The following is a 19,231-nucleotide window of genomic DNA, read 5'->3' as shown; positions in this document are numbered from 1 at the left end:
CTCTGCCCCTTTACCATTACCCAGAGCAGAGGTTAGTCAGGCCTCTTTTCCCTTCTCATTCAAAGAGGGCTCCTTCCCCCTTAGCTGCCCGCAGGGAACTGTCTCCCTTAGCTTCAGCCTGAGGTTTATATGGGCCCAAGGCCCTGCCCCTTCCTGCCAGCTGACCAGGTACAGGTGCTGATTAATTTCCTCCTTCGCCAGTAGCCATGGCAACCTGCACCTGGGCTCCTGCCTGGCTCTTTGGCCTCTCCCCAGGCAGTTCCTGCTCTTCTAGGAGCAGGGCATCTTAGCGCCCTGCAACACTACCTTCATTCACTTTGATGCAATAAAGAAAAGTTGCATCAGATTAATACTTTAAAAATCATAGAATAAATGAGTCGGAAGGGACCTAGACAGATCATCTAGCCCGACCCCCTGCCATGGGCAGGAAGGAGCACTGGGGGTGGCAGGGGTCATAAGACCCCAGCCAAGTGCCTGTCCAGTCTCCTCTTGAAGATGTCCAGGGAAGGTGAGAGCACCACCTCTGGGAAGCCTATTCCAGGCTCTGGCCACCGTTAGAGTGAAGTAGTTCTTCCTAATATCTAACCTAAACCTATCCTCCCTCAGCTTGTGGCCAGTGTTCCTGGTGACTCCAAAGGGGGCCCTGGTGAACAGACTTTCCCCGAGTCAGAAAAAAAAGGCCAGAATTCTTGCACCAAATCAGTAAGGTTCACTTTATCAACATAGCCTCTATCTGGAGGCCTACTTTTGCTGCCAACTCAGGAAGCAGAGGATGGGATGGAAAGGCATTTTCAAAAGCACCCAGCTTGACCTAATTCTGCTGTCCCTGAAGTCAGCGGGAAGTTAGGCTAATAGTGAATGCTTTATAAAATCTCCTCTAGGCACCCAAGTTTGAAGTTCCCATCTAGTTGTCTTCAGTTGAGCAACCATCACTTGAAGAAATCAGAAACTAAAGCTACAGGGAAAATTAAGAGCTTTCATGATTACCTCAGAGCAATGTGACAGTTTATGTATTTGTGCTTTAGCTTGTATCGGTTATAATGAATCGGATATATTAGCATGTGCTTGTAGAATTTCAAGTTTTGTAACTATGCATAGAATTTTTACAAGCCAAAACAAACCTAATCTATAACAATACACTTCAATACTATCCTTATTTTTAAAACAAGGTGCAAATATTATTTCTAGCACTTCTATTTCTAACATGTTCTTAGAAACTTGAAGATTATAGATAAACCTTGTGGAGCAAAGGCTATTTTTTTTGTTACAGGCTTACATAGCATAGTGGTCCCAGTAAAGCACAGCTGCAATTCAAACGACATTAAAATTAATTTAGATTTATTGTAGTTAGGAATCACTCCTGCACAGACATGCATTTCCACAATATATTAATTCATTTTTAGGATTATTTCCATGTCCCCCTTTCTGAAGACAAGCAAGGCAGACGATATTTGGAGCTGATCTATGCAGGAGCAGTGCTGAAGGACAACTGGATTATTGCTGACATAGGGATATCAGTTTCTTCAATTATTAGATGTGTTGTTAAGGTACAGTATGATTAAAATCAGTTTGTTTTAAGCTGTCAAGAAATTGTGTGCTTGCTATTTTTTTAAATACTAGATCCTTTGCTAAACCTAACATAGCTGAGCAGCTGAGAAAGAACATCTTAAAGGGACACATCTGACCTTCAGAGAATTAGTAAAGCTGTTATTTGAATACTTGATCTTAGATTTATTCACAAGGAACTGCAGATACTACAGGGCAGGGGCATGCCGGCAGCAGATCGCAGTTCCGCCCCAGCTCCAGACCCCACTGTCACCGTTGCAAGATCCCAACCCCAGAGCAGCTCCCCACACTGCCATGCACCCTGCCAGCACTACTGGGGGTGGTATCCATGGAAACTCTGGCCCAAGGCTGTCATGGCATTGGAGTCTCCATGGAAACTGGCCACAGTGATGTGGGCAGGGGCTGCTGGGAAATGGAGTCTGCTGCAGGCCCAATCCAGCCTATGGGCCGGACTTTACCCACCCATTTTAAAGGATGTGCACATAGAAATTGAAATTGTAGAATGACTGAACTTTACAAATGGGAAGAAAAATCTGCGTGATACTCATCTCCTATTGTGGGTGATGGGTTTTAGAAGAGCCCCATCCTTCCATCTGCCTGAGATCAGTTGATCCCACCAGGTCTTGGTCTGTCTTCTTTCCTGTGCTGAATACGTGTTTTGCATTTAGTCATTGTTCCTCATTCATAAATAGATCTAAAAATTAATTTAGTTGAAAAGAAAACTAGCACTAGCTTACCTATTCCCACTTATACAGACAGCAGAGTATACTTTTCGTACACTACATCAATCACCTTTGTAATATTCCTTATCAGAATGAGAGAGGACCTAACTACAATCTTGAGTCTGCAGTTCTTTGAATTTCAGAGGGTGGAGATGAAGATCAGATTCCACTCTCTGTATTTAATCCTACCCAAGCAATATCAGATTGGTTTCACTGCCAGAGGGACTGTTTTTCTATTTCTGGTTGAGATGTGGGCCAAAGTCTTATGAAACATTTACCATTCAAAGGGCTAATCTTGTAAGGCTGCCAAGCACTTATGCTGGCTACAATCTCATAAACAGCTAGGTCTCATGATTTCCACCATTTAGGGCCGAATTGTCAAAAGCGGATAATGAGATTTTTGTACCATAAAATCCCAAAATGAGCCCCAGCTCTCATTATAAGGGGAACCCCAAAGTTTAATCAAGGATCTGAGCTAAGTGTGATACAAATAATCTCCGTTATTTTTACAGAAACATTGTAAGGAGAATGACTATTTTAATTTTTATAAGCTTAAATCCTGGTCTACTTCTTCTCTCCCATGGAGAATACCACAGGACAGAAGTAGGAAGACCAAGGATTTCTAAGATTTCATTATAGTTTTATGCACATGACCCCTGAAATAGAAACAGTTAGCAGGGGTCCCTCTCCACCTTGTAGATGCACTGGAAATGTGGGAACAGTCTCTTCCCTTCTGCCCCCACAGAAGCTAAAACCTGTGGTCTCACTGGCCTCCTGCTTCTCAGGTAATACAAATCCAACCTGTTGTCACTGAAAGGTGTAGCTGTTCAGTAGAAGCTGCAGAAGGAATGTGTGCAAGTTAAGTCAGATCTTGCCTATATAGATTTCCTGATGGATTTTTCCATTGAAATCTGGTGAGCTGGAAGGGGACAGTGCCATCTGACTTTGACCATGGATCTATCCAAAGCCTCAGCCTCAATTCAAAATAAATCTGTGTATCAAGTATTAGTGTGCTCCGATTTCTACATAGAAAATCTGGAAAAGAAAAACATCAAACAGGCGCTTCCTGCACTGTGCTAGTATTATATAAACATTCAGGTCAGCAAAATCTTACTCTGTAGTACTGATACAACTGGAAAATCTTTCTCTTCCTCCATTATCAGGAAACAGATCGTATAATTCATCTTACAGTCAAAGCACAGCTATGGTGAAATAACCTGTGCTTTTACTGTGTTAAGATAAGGAATGATTGTGGTAAAGATCTTTCTCACTGCAATACATGGGAAGGCATGAGAATGTGTTTTGTATAACAGTTCTGTGCCAACATTAGGGGAACTGGTAATGCAAAAAAATAAAAGTAGATTACAAAATGCAACAGCAACTCCTGATGGCCTGGTTTGGTATAACAAACATATCCTGAATAGATAAGTAAGGAAAATATAGAATGTATTAGGGCTTCTGAATGTAAGTTTCAAGCCAGTTGCCAAAATTTAGAGATTCACATCTACCTGTCTAGATTGTTGTTGTTGAGTAAAAAAACAGTGCTTATACAGGTTGTTAAAACCAAATTTAGATACCTAATTTGAGGTGTTTAACTTTGAAAACTGGGCTGTTAGAACCCATTCTATTCTTGGTTCTAATCTCAAATAAATAATACTTTGCATTCCTACAGTGCCTTGAATCTGAGGATCACAAAGCACTGTAATAAATGTATTAAGCTCCTCTGTAAGGCAGATACATTATAAATTATTTTTTCAGCACTGTCTCTATATTTCATGTGAGGAATCTCGCACATAACCAGGAATACAACCTTAATTGCCTCTCAGGCTGCACAAGGTCTCCACTTTTTCAATGCTGCTGCCCACATGAAACTAAGGACGTAATATAGTGTTTTGAGGCTACAGGTTAAAATGTGTTCATTCAAAATGTGAAACTCCATGTGGGTATAATGCATTAATCTATGCAAATGAAGGGGAAACTAATAACTATTATCATCACGTATATTTATTGTTAAAACAATGTTTTGACATGGGTCCTAGATGAAAGAAAAACAGAAAAATACTATAATCAAAGAAGACACAGTTGGTTATCCAAAGATAACCCCTTAGGAACTGCTGAGGATGTCTCTAATCTAAGATCCATTAGGAACAGAACTGTACCTAGCTGGCCAACCACCACAACAGGTCCACTGCCAAGCTCAGTTCAGCCAGACCTGAATTTTGGAGCCATACAGAATTCAGCTGATCTAGAGCAATTGCTTCTTGCATGGATCCTGGAAAACAGGATGAACTGGCTCCTTATATGCTTCTCCTGCAAGCACATCCATGGAAGGCCAGTCCCAATCTGACCTTAACTTTCTTTTCAAAAGGGAAATATGGCCTGATTCTAAAACTATCAGGCAAAGCAAAGCATTTGGAGAAACATAGAAGATAAAAGTGCAAAAACTGCAACCTGAACTTATATTGCATACACTGGGAAGAATGTTTTTTGAGTGGGCTTTTTTTTTTGGACTAGTGTCAATTTATACAACCATGTGCAGTAGTTAATGAGGAAGGCTGTTGCAAGGCAGCAGCGTCTGTGCACCAACAGGCTCAGCTCCCCTCCAAGCTTATTATATAAACAGGGAAAGGTCCTGCCAGTATCTTGGCCGAAGTTCTCCGGGTCCATAAACAATAGAGAACATTTTTAGTCTTGCTTTTTTTTCCCCTCCGCTCTGTATCACAGGATTAATTGGCCAGAATTACTGCTGCCGCTGGCACAGCATCACTAGGACTGCAAAGCATGAAAACAAAGAGTGGAACAGTGAGGCAAAAGGACTTCAGTGTTCAAATGCCTTTGAGAAATTTAGCTACTTGTTTACTGCATGTTCGTTGATTCTAGTAATTTCTTACTGCATTTTCTGTATGTTTATCTCTATTGTTGCTGTTCCCCAGGGAGGCAAATAAACTGAACTATTTAATCAAGTCCTACATTGGTATGCATGTTGAGTATTACAGGTTTCCTTATTCTTCAAAAAACCCTGAAATTCAGTGGTAGAAAAAACTGCCTGAAAAACTACCTTGAAGCAGCAACTCCTATGGTGAACGTATATAGTTAGGGACCAACCTTACAAGATGTTGAAAGTGGAGATTGGAAAGTAAAGGAGCAAAGAGGCCATTTTGTAGATATTCAATATCTCCCAGGGCTAGCCTTAAACGTGTGACTTCCTTTAGGGCTGAGAATATATATTATTTTCAGTTACCTGAATCATAAACACTATAGGCACCTACAATCCATACTTAAACATTAAAAATCCACAACATGCATAGTGGTAGGCTTTGCAAACAAAGGTCCACAAATTTAGCCCTCTTCTCTCAATACTTCCCTTATCTACCAAGGATTATGTTGGTTTTAACTAAATTAAGTGTTCACCAGCTACCTTTCTTCCAAGACCCAGACCTGTCCATGCAGGAAGAAAACCAAGCTCTCCTTGTCTAATGAAGGAGAGTTACAAAACTAAATATACTTGTCTGTACCCCAAAGGTTTTGTAACCCATACTAACTTACTACACCCTTATGGCCTGCTATGCTAAGCCTCAGCCTGAATTGATTTAATCTTTGCAGGTTATTCTAACCTGTGTAGATTGAACTGAGTTGCAATTGAATAGACATTCACTTTTGATTCCAGAAATGCAGCCACATGCTTGCAGTGGCTCAGGCCAGAAGCTGGGGGATGCTAGAGTGAGCCCTCCCTTCCCTTTCACAGTAGCAGCAAGGCTGGAGGGAAGCTAACCTGGATGGAGGCATGGTCAGGTCCTGGCAGGCTGCTAAGTATGATTGAGGAGAGGTTTAAACCCCAACCCAGGCCTGCAGGGCCCCCAGCTGGGGTGTGCCTGGAGGGGGAGGGGGGCAGCAGCCTCTGCCAGGTTTGTCCCTGGAGGGGAGGGAGGGGGCCAGACACCACCCCAGGCAGCACCTCAGGTGAAGCGGGAGCAGGGAGGGGGGTTAAACTCCCCTGTCTCTCCTCTGTCCCAGCAGCACAGGGATTCCAGCTGGCGTTTGCCCAGTTTTCCACCCCACTGGCCATTGGCACAGCAGGGGGCGTGGCTGGAGCCCATTAGCATGGCCCTGCCATCTGCCTGCCTTGCCCACAGCTGGGGCTGGGGCCAAGGTTGGAGCTGGGGGACTGAGCCGGGCTGGCCTGTGGGCACTGCTGAGGGTGGGTGCAGAGGGGCCGGCCTGGTCTGGGCTGCAGGGACAGGGCCCTGCCCAGCCAGCTGTGGCTCCATGACAGCCCGGCCCAGCATGGCACACACAGACAGCAGCATGGAGGCGATGTAGCTGCAGGTGGGTGCCTTGGCAGCCAGACTGGCAGCACAGGACAAGTTCATTGTACCCATGGCTGCCCAGGCCGACTCAGAGGTGTTGGCAGGCCTAAAGCCTGGCAGGTGTCTGCCACATGGGCTCATGTGTCTGCAGCCAGGGCTGGCAGAGCTGTTCTGCTTCCCGCACCTACAGCTGCCACTGCCATGCTGCTCTGGGTGGGCGGCAAGGAAGCTTCAGCCAGGAGGCTCCTGCCCAGCGCATGGAGCTCTGATTCTAGCTCCCAGCTGCCTTCCACCTGCTCCACCCACCCGGAGTGATGAGCAGCCCCTGTGGGCAGTTAGAGCAGGTGGAACGTGGCCGGGAACTAGAGATGAAGCCCCTTGCACTGAGCAGAAGCTGCCCAGCTGAAGCTTCCACCCACCTGGAGCAGCATGGCACGGCAAGAGCAGGAGCCACAGCTGGAGGTGAGGGGAGCAGAACAGCCCTCCTGACCCCAGCCAGTGCACGCAGCTTCTGGTGGGGATGTTCCCAGGGCACCTGCAGCCAGATGACTGTTGCTGTGCTCCCCTTACCTTCAGCAGCCCCTCCTGCTCCCACTCCTGCCCCTGCTGTGCCATTCTGGGTGTGGCGGGGAGGCAGGAAGCTCTAGCCTGGCAGCTCTTGCTGGAGGTGAGGGAAACAGAGAAACATCCCACTGGTCTATCACTGTGCAGAGAGTGCGACCATGGCAGCACTGGCTGTGGGCACGCAAGCCCCCACATCAGATTCCCTAGATGTGAAAAGACATTATTCCTAAAATACAGATACTAATGTACTTATATCATTTTTATTGTTTTATTTTAGGAAGAAGACAAGCCGGCCTTCTATGTATACAATGGTGTAAGCCAAGAGAAAGTACCCATTATGGGGAGTATTTATCTTCTTGCAACAAAGGTGTCCTTTTTGAAATCCCTGGTGACCCTGAAATGTGGCTTTCCAAATAGTGTTTATTGTCTTAGGACTCCAGGAGGCAGGGAGATGTATGACTGCAATACACTGAATGACTACCACTTAGATATAGGTATAAGATGATTTCTGTGTTTTCTATTACATTCTGATTAAACAGATTAATGTTGACCCAACAACTAAGTAGAACTTTGTCCATTTTCAGGATTCAAGGGATTTCATTACTTATCATTAATTTAGAGAAATATGAAAATTTACTATTACTTTAGGAGTTTAATTTTGCCAAGTATCTAAAAAAAATCAGGCTATAGGATATAAAACACTGTGTAAGGTAGATGATACATATACAGAAGTAACACATTCTATACTGTAGCATGCTTTCATAACACACATAAAATACCTCAGGCTTGAACTTCTTCCATTATACAAGTTGGGACTGATTTTACCGATATCAGTGGAGTTGCACTATTGGGAAAGGGATGTAAGAGGAGACTGGATAGGCCCCTGGCTGGGGTCTTATGACCCCTGCCACCCCTGTGCTCCTTCCTGCCCATGGCAGGGGGTCAGACTAGATGATCTGTCTAGGTCCCTTCCGACTCATTGATTTCTATGATTCTATGAAGACAGAGAAAAACAAGCTTTTTGTTGGATTGTGAATTGAATGCAAATAGGGAAAACGTATAGAAAATGGCAGAAATATTTCATACCAACACATAAAATTAATGCAAGTCTCCAACTGTGCCATGCAACATTGGCCCATTTGCTTTGCCCATTTCATTACTTCCTAGAGGTCATAATGATTTTGTATGTTATATAGACCTTAGCAAGTAGGGTTGAATTTTGAAATTTAATAAATAAAAGTGGGGGGCAATTCTCAAAGCTCACATTGCTAGCATAGAACCAACAGCACAAAACAGCTTTTAAATTGAGCAGGATACAGCCCAGCACAGAACGGGGACTAGGATTTTTCGACTTCTAACACTTTTGCTTAGTCCACTGCACTAATGATGCTCACCATTTTTCCACCCGATCTCCACACCAGCAACAATTTCTTATAACCTAAAGCATTGCAATGTTTTTAGGCTCTTATACCTGTATGGCTTAATTTGAGAAGAAAATTGTAGCTGCTTTGGTACTGTCTGAAACCAGGATGAGAGCAGTCCTGAAAAATGGTTAGAGCAGGATGGAAGTTTGAGGTCTGAATAAGAACCAAAATCCAAAGAACAAACCAAGATCAGGAACCAGTGTGGTACACTGAAATATCTGTATTTCCATGGTTCTTACAGCAATATATTTAGTTGAAAGCAATTACTTTAGTGGGTCACTGCCCATGACCTGGCTGTTCCCAATTTAGCATTTTACAGATCCTGGGTCTGTTGTCATTTTCTCTTGTAACTACTCATAGTTCCTTTTTAACATGCAGTATTTAAGACTTCTCCTGGTAGGACATTTGACACCTTCCTTCATTAAACATTTCACTCTACTAAATATGGAAAAATATGGCCCTATTAATTACTTAGGGGCAAATAGTTAAATCCTTTCATCAGCTTTAATTGGTAGATTCTCAGACAAGAAGTGCTACTGAAGTCAACAGGACTACTCACTGACAATGACACCAGTGGAAGTAGTTTGTACTTTGTCCTTTAAGTCATTAGGGGTTGACAGTCTGACCTTTAAAGCTCGTACACCCTGGGTGGGTAGATAAGTATAATTATACCCAGTTCTTTAAGTAACTTGTAGCACAGAGATTAAGGTCAACATTTTCACAAGTCACTACTACTTTTGGGGTGCCTCAATTTCTGAGTTGTCAACTTTGGAAAACTAAAGCTTGATTTTTCATCTGATTGAGGATCCATAGTTCTGGAGCTATGGATATACAGTAAGTCTGGATATTTGCCCTAATATGTCTCAGATTGGTGCCTCAAATGGGAGGTACCCCAAAATCAGTGGCTACTGCAGAATTTGCTCTTAGTGGCCTTCTCAGTGTCACACAGTAAGTTGCTTAAAACCTGGAAGAGACCTTTGGGGAATTCTGATTTTGTGCTTTTTCCATTTGACAGGTGTAAACAGGTATTCAAGGTGCAGAACAGTGAAGAATTATGCCCCCAAAATCCTGATTTATAGTCTCTACTCTTAACACCATACAAGACAGATTAGTATTCATTCCCTATATGTAATTAGTTTATTAGCTACAGTAAATTTTAATTTCTACAGTGATCTTTAATTTGTAAGGATTCAATGGTTGATTTGTAAGTAGACTCTAAAGAAGAAAAGGCTCTTGAAGCCCAGAAATGGGACCTACCTTTTCCATTACGCAGGAAAAGAGAAACATGGAATTTGAGAAATGCTGGGTTCATCTGCAGTCACCCCATCAAATAAACAGAAAAGAACTGACAACAACGGGAGACTAAAAGCACTGAGACTGTTTGGTTTAGAGGAGAAAAATAAGGGAACTTAATAGTATTATACATAACTGGGGAATAGAATACCATTATGTACTGTTTCCCATAGCATCAAAAACATGGGATGTACAATGCAGCATGGAATTATCCTGTGAAACTCACCAAATATCTGCAGGCCAAAACTATAATAGGATTTTAAAAGGGTTAAACAATTGACATGACTAATGAACACATCACATCCATAGTTATGTGAGATTTGTTTTTTGAGAGGCAATGTGAACATGCAGGTTCACTAGCAATTAGACCAGCTGACTAGGAGCCAGTTCTCCAAAGCTCTATTTCTGTTTTTACCAACATGCTGCTATGTTACCCTGCATACAGCACTTACCCTCTGTGTTCCTTGGTGTACCCACCTGTAGGAAAAGTAAAATAACAATACTGAAATTTAATCACAAAGGACAGCTAGAACTCTGGATTATAACAAATATATTCCTATCTCTAATGATTTCTTCCACATTAGCTAGACTTCCATGGAGAATGAAAGAACAGTCACTAGGAGACTTACTTGCATGCTTAAAGTTAGGCATGTGTTAAAGTAACTTGCTGAACTGGTGCCTTTGTAAAGGAGGAATTTAGCTCGCAGTAACTGAGTTGATTTCTGAAAGTCAGTAGGTTAGTGTAAGGTTTACATTCACCCTGAACACAAAATACAATTTTTTTGATAGATGTCTGAAATATACCAGGCAAGGTTCTTTGGGTAGATGTGATATCTTTTATTAGACCAACTGAGTAGTTGGAAAAAAGTTCTTGGCAAGTTTTTGGGTGCAGTCACCCTTCATCAAGCATAAGGAGTCTCTGCTGGCCTGAGACTCCAAGGAATGAGAGAACCAGTATCTTAACATAGTCTTACCTCAAAGTAATACCACAGACAGCTTCTGACTGGACAGTTGGACAGTGTATGATATAAAATACAGGCTTGGAGCAATGAAGAATTGGATCCTACACTTTGATAGACAATTTACAGCAGTAGAAAGTGAGTGCATCATGGGTGTAACTTTTATATCTACTTCACAGTGCTGTCTCACCATCATACAGAGGGCAGTTAATCTGGCTTCAAAACCACAATGTTGCAACAACGCCAAGAAAATAAATGGCTGTAAAATAGTCTAAACAAATAAAAACTTGAGCAATATTTAGTTTGTAGGTGTATATTTAACTGAGAGAGATAATTAAGCTATTATTTAGCAGTGTTTTTGATAGGATTTGATATTACAAATTAAACATTCTCCAGAACACTATATATTTGTAAACTGCTTTGAAAATTTGAGAAAAGAGTCCAAGGATTCAGACAAGGGCACACAGACAGAGGCTGAACCACTGAGGTCATAAAATGGATGATCTGATCAGGAATTTTACTGTCTTGTGCACGGGCATTTGGTGGTGAATCTGAAATTAACTCTGGAGACCTGTGTAAAATCAGAGCCAGAACAGTCTAGAGCAGGGGTGTTCAACCTCTGGCCCAGGGGCCAGGTCCAGTCAGAAGAGGCATGTCACAAAACACATGTTAATTACTGCTCCCCTGCTGCCCAATTTTTGGACCTACAAGGAGCCCCATGGGCCAAATGACGTGGGCCTGTGCCAGCTGTAGACCGTGCCAGCTGTGCGCATATTCAAGCTAACATGTGGTCAGATCCAGGCACACAGGGTTGGGCCAGTGCATGACTGGATCCAATGTGCAGGGCTGGGTCAGCACCTGGCTGGATCTGGCGCACAGATCAAACAGGCATGCTAGATTATACCTGCAGACCAACCCCACGCAGGATCTGGCCTGTGGACCAGTCATGTACCACTCATCTGGCCCACAGGGCCAGAAATTTGGGTGTCACTGCTCTACAGTCTTGACGCCTGATCCTTCAAAGCTAATACATAAGGTATTGGGATGAAGAATGTGAGTGCTCTTCTGATTTAACACTGATTTTGTGATTTGTTTCAATAACTCAAAATCAGCCCTTGATATCTGCAAGGAACAAGTTCTTGAAGATTAAAGAATATCTTGCAGCATATATAACATTTGCAATGTTAACTTTGAGCCTATTTCTAAACACAATAGATGTTACACCCAAGATGAAAAGGTTAGAACTGCATCTATCATATACCATAATGTCCTTCAATGGCAGTAATTTTTAGTACAGAAAATACCAGCTGAACGCCACCACCTAGTAGCTTTTACAGGATACTGGCATACTCTGCGTGACTGGGAAAAACAAATTATACTGAATTATCAGAAGCATGCCTCAAGGCCTGTATCTAACCTACTATTTATTTATTTTGATATAAGCAGAAAGACAAACTTTAGGCATTTTTCCATTAAAGTATATTTACAAATGTAACAACTCTGCTGGCACCAAAAAGCAATCGCTCCAATAAGAAAAGTAACTCAAAGCACTAAATAAGATGCAAAAAGCTTCTTTTGGCCCTCTCTTACTCTGCCACCATTCCATGAAGATCTTGCCAATGCTGTCCAAAACCCTATCAAATGGATCATTTTGGCTTTCAAGTTCTCACAGCCTAAATAAATCAGTCTCACATATGCAGTCACAGACTGAACAAACTGTTCTGACATAAACCAGCCAAAACAAACACTTTTTCAGCTGTTTGTTAACTTTTCAAAGTTCATAGTGTTAAGAGTTGATCTCTTTCATTGCACGGCCATTAGAAGACAACATGCTCACAGGGGTGGCCTTGTACAAGGTTGTGGCATACATATACTGCAGCCAGTAGGCTGCAAGGAAATATTCTTTAGCTGCAAGCAGAGTTTAGAGATGTATGAACTGTAAAAAAACCCCAACACTGGAACAAAACTAAACGATTGCACCTCTCTGTTGGCAGGCACAACACTGTTTCTGGATGTATGGGATGGATGGAAAGAATTTCTGATTGGATGTCTCTTAGGAAACTATCATACCGTCCAACGTCATCTATCCAGAGAAGAGCCAATCCTCAAGTACAGTAGCAAAATGTGCTATCTTATCCTTCCCTGCCTTTTTAACCACCACTTTCAAAAGTTGTCTATGTCTTTGCTTTCTCTGGCATTTGACTTTAATATCCAGTATAATGAGTTACCAAGAAAATTGAATATCACCCAAAGGGACTCTGACAATTACCTTTGTAGTATAAAAAATATGCCAGCCAGCATAGTGATAAACTGGGGCCTGATCCTCATGGCTTGAACTGGCTTAGTATAAATATTATAAATAGAATAATTTAAAAAATATATATGTTTGTTTACATTTAGGATTTTAAATGGCATAAAGTGGCATACAATTTTAATGGCTTCCCTAAAGATAAACATCATGTCTTCATTATAGGATAGTGCTACTTTCAGGAACTATTTATTAATATGCTATAAGATAAAATATAGCAACATATGCATGACAGACCAAAATGAGTTATTTATCTGGTGTACAGTAGTTCTATAATCAGTGAAAACATACTAATGAAAGGCAGTACACTTCAGAAAATCATATGTGAATTACAGTACACAGAACAATGGCTTACTGGTATTATTACTCCACATCTAGTTTGTGATGATAAAAAAATGAAACAGTATACTTAGTTCAGTGACTTTGTATAGCAAATAATTTCTACTATCTTGGTATTATCTTTACTAAGTACAAAGACAAGAATTAGTTTGACAAATCTGTTTACATGTATTTCAGTCTTTATCTCCCATTTTATGAGTATAATTTAATCTTTTTCATAATACTCAGCTATCTGTCCCTCAGATCCTCTGATAACCCTTCTTAGTTTTGAGTACCCCCATTGGATCATTTTAAAATCCTCTCACAAGACCAACTTCAGCCTCTGTTTTGACTTGATATATATGATCAACAACAGCTAATCCTCTTTAACAAAGCTACAGATTACAAATACAAAGGAAGTGCATATTGCCTCATCAATTTATTAAAGCACTAAATTAGCAAATTTACCTTGAACATATCTTAGCTGCTCTGGCTGGATATTTAATTACCATGTTTTATGCTGTCAATCTAAAAGTAAAATATACATAATTCTGAACTATATCAGTTTGCTGATATTTGTGGCCCTAAATTTATTCTTCTCCCTATTCCTTAGTTATCAAAAGAGAGTGGCTCTTTACATGGCAGCACATTTTGGCCACCTTGGGCTTGCAACATGGATCTTGCAGCAGGGAGTGAGACCTAATGAAGCAGTTGGTGTTCACCCCTACCGAGCGTGGTGTCAGGAAACAGAGAACCCAGATATAAATAAGTGCCCAGTGCATGCAGCTGCAGAAGCAGGCCAACTAATGGTGCTAAAGGCCTTTGTCAACTGTACTGTGTTGTGCTTAGAATGCCAAAGCCCAACAAGGCAAATTCCTCTGAACATATGCATCAAACACAAGCATAAGGACTGTGTGTTATATTTAGTTACCAAAATTTGGTCAGTAGTTTCTTATCCTAATTTTTCACTTCCCATGAAGATCTACATTAAGTTAAAGCAGTGGCTCCTCCAAGCTCAGAGTCACATACTTTCCAAGAAATGGCTTAACCAGGGTACAGTCTTCAGAACACGAGTTGGGGACATAATTACTGTAGATGGCTTCACAAAGCCAAAAATGACTTCCAAGTCCCCAGTCAAGAAGACAGCCAACAAGGTCTACAGGTTACCAAATCTATCTGATCACATTCAGCATGAGAGAGAGTCATATCCCCTGACAAGCACAAAAAACAACCTACAATTAACAAAGCTCAAATTACCTCCTTTAGAGAATGTGAATAAACTCTCTAATATACACAGACTTCAGCAAAAGAAGAAGAAAAGGGAAAAGGTTGCTCAGCCTACAAAGGATGAAACTATGGACCAACATATATGTTTAGCTAAAGTTCCTTTGCCCCCAGTTTCTAAGCTCCAGAATTCATGGCCTCCTTTCTTCTATTCCACACCTCATGCTAAATTGCTTCTAAACTCCTCTCTTGAGTCTTTCTCAGAATACAGTGGGAGAACTCCAAGAGAGAATGCAATCTACTACTTAGCTGTTGCCAGGTATGTATTTTCTCTTTTATTTTCCTTCTCTCTATTTTTTATGCTTCTCCTCTATGTTTAAATCCATATTTTACACACTTTGGATTAATTTATTATAGTGAAGCAAAAAACCCCAAAAAACTGAAGGGAAAATTACCATTCTTTGTGTACTGTCCATGTTACTTACAATCTAGATGCTGACAATATAGTATTCACATTATTGGACATACTGCTTACCCCTACTCTTGAAACATATAACTAAAGGAACCAATAGAAGCAGAAAATGATTCAAAACTATCTGTTTTCTCTAAATAAGATTGTTTTAAATTTGTATTTCCTGTATGGCATGGGTAAAATTACAGTCAGACCCTGATGGTTCTTTAATTACAGATTGGTAACTTTCTTTACAAGTTAATAGGTATTTGCAGAAAATTTTGCAAAAATATCTTTGCAAAGGGTTACTGTCACCTAGTGGTAACAGCAAGGTACACCTCAGTGACAACTCAGGTCTTGTGGACTCAGCTAACAGAAAAAATATCTTTACCTGACAACAGTCCTTACACTTAGCCAGTGCCCTTTAAAATGGTGGCATGAACAGGGAGATGCAGAAAAGGTTGGTAGAATATTTATATATAACAACTGTAACATTAGGTAACACTGTAGATTATGAATAGGAAGTCCCAGAATAAAGTCCCAGAAACTTAAATATGCACAATAAAGAGGTAAATAATATTGAGGAGGTTAAAGAAAATACCGGTAATTCCCTATATATTGGTCCAAATTCCACATGACCCCCAAAGGATGGAAAAGCAGATTATTGTGGGCTGTCATTAGTAATAGGTGAAAGGAGGAATATCAGAATTTTATAGCTAAAAATCATATCTGATTCCCAGTGCTACTGGAAATAAGAAAAAGTGTGAAGAAAAGAAAGCAAGTGCTAAAGTTCAGCCTATTTCTATTAAGTGATAATTGGACCCAATCTTGCAAACTTTTGTGCACCTTGTGAGACGTGCCAAACATCCTTGTTTGCTCAGTATCTCTTATAAGGTGTCCAGAAACTTAGAGGATCAGGCTCTGGTAATTTCCTTTCCCAAGCAGTAATATGGTACTATGTAATGAGTTCAGCCCCTTCCCATGATAAAATCCGTGGTAAGAGTACAGGAAGAAGATCTCAGAGATCCTTATTAGCAGCAGTGAAAATGGTGTTCACCCACACCCCACCGCAGAATGAGTTGCTGCTCTTCCTCCAAACTGAATCTTCACGGAAGTCCTGTGCATCAGTATGCTTCCTAAGCCTTCAGAAGCCCCCTTCCCCTTCATTGGCTGCAGTGCAATGAAAAAAGTCTCATCCTAAACAAAGGTACGCCCCAAGTATACATGGTAGTCACTCCTCACAAAAGGCCCTTTGGAAAAAGTCAATGCCAGCTGGGAAAGTACAGTTTTCTCAGATAACTGTCTGGAGCCAGTGAAGAGAATAAAGTTTGTTTCCCATATCCCAGACATAGCTGAAGAACCCAATTCATTAGTATTACAGGTATACCAGGGCCACAGACAGACATGTTCTGTCACTGTGTCGCAGGGCACTTTGGTGCCCTGCTCCTATAAAGAGGTACAGGTGCCGGTTGCTGGGGCAACTGCAGTTTGGTCAGCTGACCAGAAGGGGGCAGGGCCTGACCTATATAAATGATCCAGGCTGAGGCCAGAGAGGCAGTTCCCCATTTGCAGCCAAGGAAGAAGGAGCTCTGCTGGAGTGAGCAGAGTAGGGAAGACTGATGGCCTGAGCACCTTCTGTTCAAGGATACCAGGTGGAGGAAGCCCTGGTAGGGAGCTGAATGATGGTTAGCCAGATGGCTTAGAGTTTATGTTGTAGCCCAGGGGCTTGAGTTTTCTGTTTGTAGTTTTATAAGACCGGAGGACCAGGTGAGGCTATTAGGGGTTGGAGGAGGCCTCATAGGGGCTCCACAGCAGTGTGGGGACCCCGGTGCCAGAGAGGGCACAGCATTTAGGGGTGCATGGACTCCAGCCCTGAGAAGGGGCACAGAGGATTGGGGGCCAGGTAAGGCTGAGGCTGCCTGAGCCCCACAGGAACTTTTAGGCCTGAGGAGGGGATTCAGGGGCCAGGCACGGCTACGGCTACCTGAGCCCCAATTGCAAGAGGCCCCAGGGCGGGCACGGTCGCTAGAGTGCGGGAAACTGTGAGACGGACCCAGGGACCCGTGAGGTGGGGGCAGTTGTGAGACAGGCCAGAGAGTGTCCGGGAGGGCACGGGCAACTGTGAGGGAGTGCCAGTGAGGGCGCCAAGGGGAGAATTGACAAGACAACGTCCGGTACATCTGCGAGGCTTGGGGCGTGGTATAGGGATGGTTGGAGCCACGCATAGCCCCTAAGGCTTTAGTGCATGGAGTCGTCTAAGATGGAGCGCAGACTTGGATACATCAGGGGTACCGTGTCAAAGAGGACAAAAAGGCAGCCTCCCTTAACACTACTAACATCAAAGACGTGGTGGGCGAGACGGTGAGGGTGCATTGACACCAACTTGCCACGGTAGGGGGAGCTAGGAGAGATCACGGCTACTTCTAGGACCCGGCCCCGTGACGCACTGAATCAGGGGGGTAAAAATCGTACAAATAAATCCACTTATCCAGACATTAGATTATGGTCTATGGAAAGTGGTTTGCTTCTTTTAAGTCAATATTATTAAACAGTGCAGTGTAAGCAATACACATATTCAGCTTAACAGAAAGGTATAACGTAATACGACAAATGCTTTTAATTATATTTTGTGACTGGAACTCCCAGCTGTTACCATCACCATCGTTACAATATATAAATGGATATGGCAGATCAAAAGATGTGTAAAACAAATAGTTTATGACTGGATAAAATTTATGATTTTTTGTTCTTTACTGTTTACTGTTGTTAAACTCCATATACTTTGAACTGGTTTTCTGAACTGTCTGTGCACTATTCCATGTCCCATTTGTGCGTGCAGTTCCAGCACATGCTCAAGTCAGGAGGCTGCCCTTGGCCTGTTTGTACCCAGCCATCCACATATGCAGTGTTTTGATTGGCACACACACAATCACAGTAATTATATGCACAAATTAGGAAATCAGTTATGCACAGAGTGACAATCAGGCTCTTAGTGAAAAGAACTGCATGTTCTAACTTGATCCTGCATCCCTCACTTGGGCAAAATGCCCAGTCCAGTCAGTATAAGTGTAGGATGAAACCCAATACACATTAGGAAAAAGTTAATTTATCCTGTCATCTGTCTTGCAGTGCATTTAAAGAGAAGCCATGGCTTCAGCAACTGGAAATTGCAAGAACCCTAGCTAAGAAGAGTGTCTTCAAACCTGTAAACTGATTAAAGCCTGATTTCAGACTTAATATTTCCTGGAATCTGTACTTTGGAATATTTGAATCTTCTTACAATCATGTCCTGTTTAATAGAAAGCTGTAAGTCCATCTTTTCCATGGAAATGCTTCAAAGATATGGATAATAATGATATTGTGTTATAGAAAGATAAATCATTACTGGAGCATGTTGTGTAGTTATGATCTGTGTGACTAAAATGAAAAAAAAAATAGATTGTAATGGGACAAAAATAGTTTGAAAAATTAAGTAAAATGTTAACTAGATTAAAACTCTGTTTTTATTATTATGTAGCACCCGTCCATGATGTAAAAATTAGATCTAGAGTAGAGATTCCCAAACTTTTTTGTATTGAGGACCCCCCTTCCAGATTTACCAGCTGCGTGAAAACTCCTACCAACATGTTTTATATTTTAACCCCTTAAATGACAATTATTATAGTTTCATAGTGTCATAGTCTGTAGGGTCGGAAGGGACCTGAGCAGATCATCGAGTCCGACCCCCTGCCATGGCAGGAAAGAGTACTGGGGTCAAACCACCCCAGCAAGCTATTCATCTAGCCTCCTCTTAAAGACCCCCAGGATAGGAGCCAGCACCACTTCACTTGGAAGTTGGTTCCAGATCCTAGCCACCCTGACCGTGAAGTACCACCTCCTGATATCTAGCCTAAATCTACCCTCTGCCAGCTTGTGACTGTTATTCCTGGTCACTCCTGGTAGTGCTCGGGGGAACAGGGACTCCCCCCAATGCCTGCTGGTCCCCTCTGACTAGTTTGTAACAGGCCACTAGATCCCCCCTCAGCCTTCTCTTGTGGAGGCTGAACAGGTTCAGGTCCTGTAGCCTCTCCTCATAGGGCCTGCCCTGCTGCCCCC

The 19,231-nt window shown here is 42.1% G+C and overlaps 1 protein-coding gene across 1 annotated transcript in view; it reads left to right on the top strand.

The window, feature by feature from the left end:
• The window catches only part of ANKUB1 (ankyrin repeat and ubiquitin domain containing 1), a 28,647-nt gene extending 10,177 nt beyond the window's left edge, over positions 1-18,470 (top strand). The window contains exons 3-6 of the mRNA XM_019503092.1: positions 7,437-7,653; positions 12,830-12,944; positions 14,075-15,004; positions 18,266-18,470. Of these exons, the coding sequence (XP_019358637.1) occupies positions 7,437-7,653; positions 12,830-12,944; positions 14,075-15,004; positions 18,266-18,350 (1,347 nt within the window). The 3' untranslated portion in view covers positions 18,351-18,470. The remainder of the gene's footprint in view (positions 1-7,436; positions 7,654-12,829; positions 12,945-14,074; positions 15,005-18,265) is intronic.
• The last annotated feature ends 761 nt before the right edge of the window (positions 18,471-19,231 follow it).

This window comes from Gavialis gangeticus, unplaced genomic scaffold, assembly GCF_001723915.1.
Source record: "Gavialis gangeticus isolate Ggan-Ray unplaced genomic scaffold, GavGan_comp1, whole genome shotgun sequence".
Classification (NCBI taxonomy): Eukaryota; Metazoa; Chordata; order Crocodylia; family Gavialidae; genus Gavialis; species Gavialis gangeticus.
The sequence above is the reverse complement of the archived record's forward strand: the minus strand, read 5'-3'. Positions and strand labels throughout refer to the sequence as shown.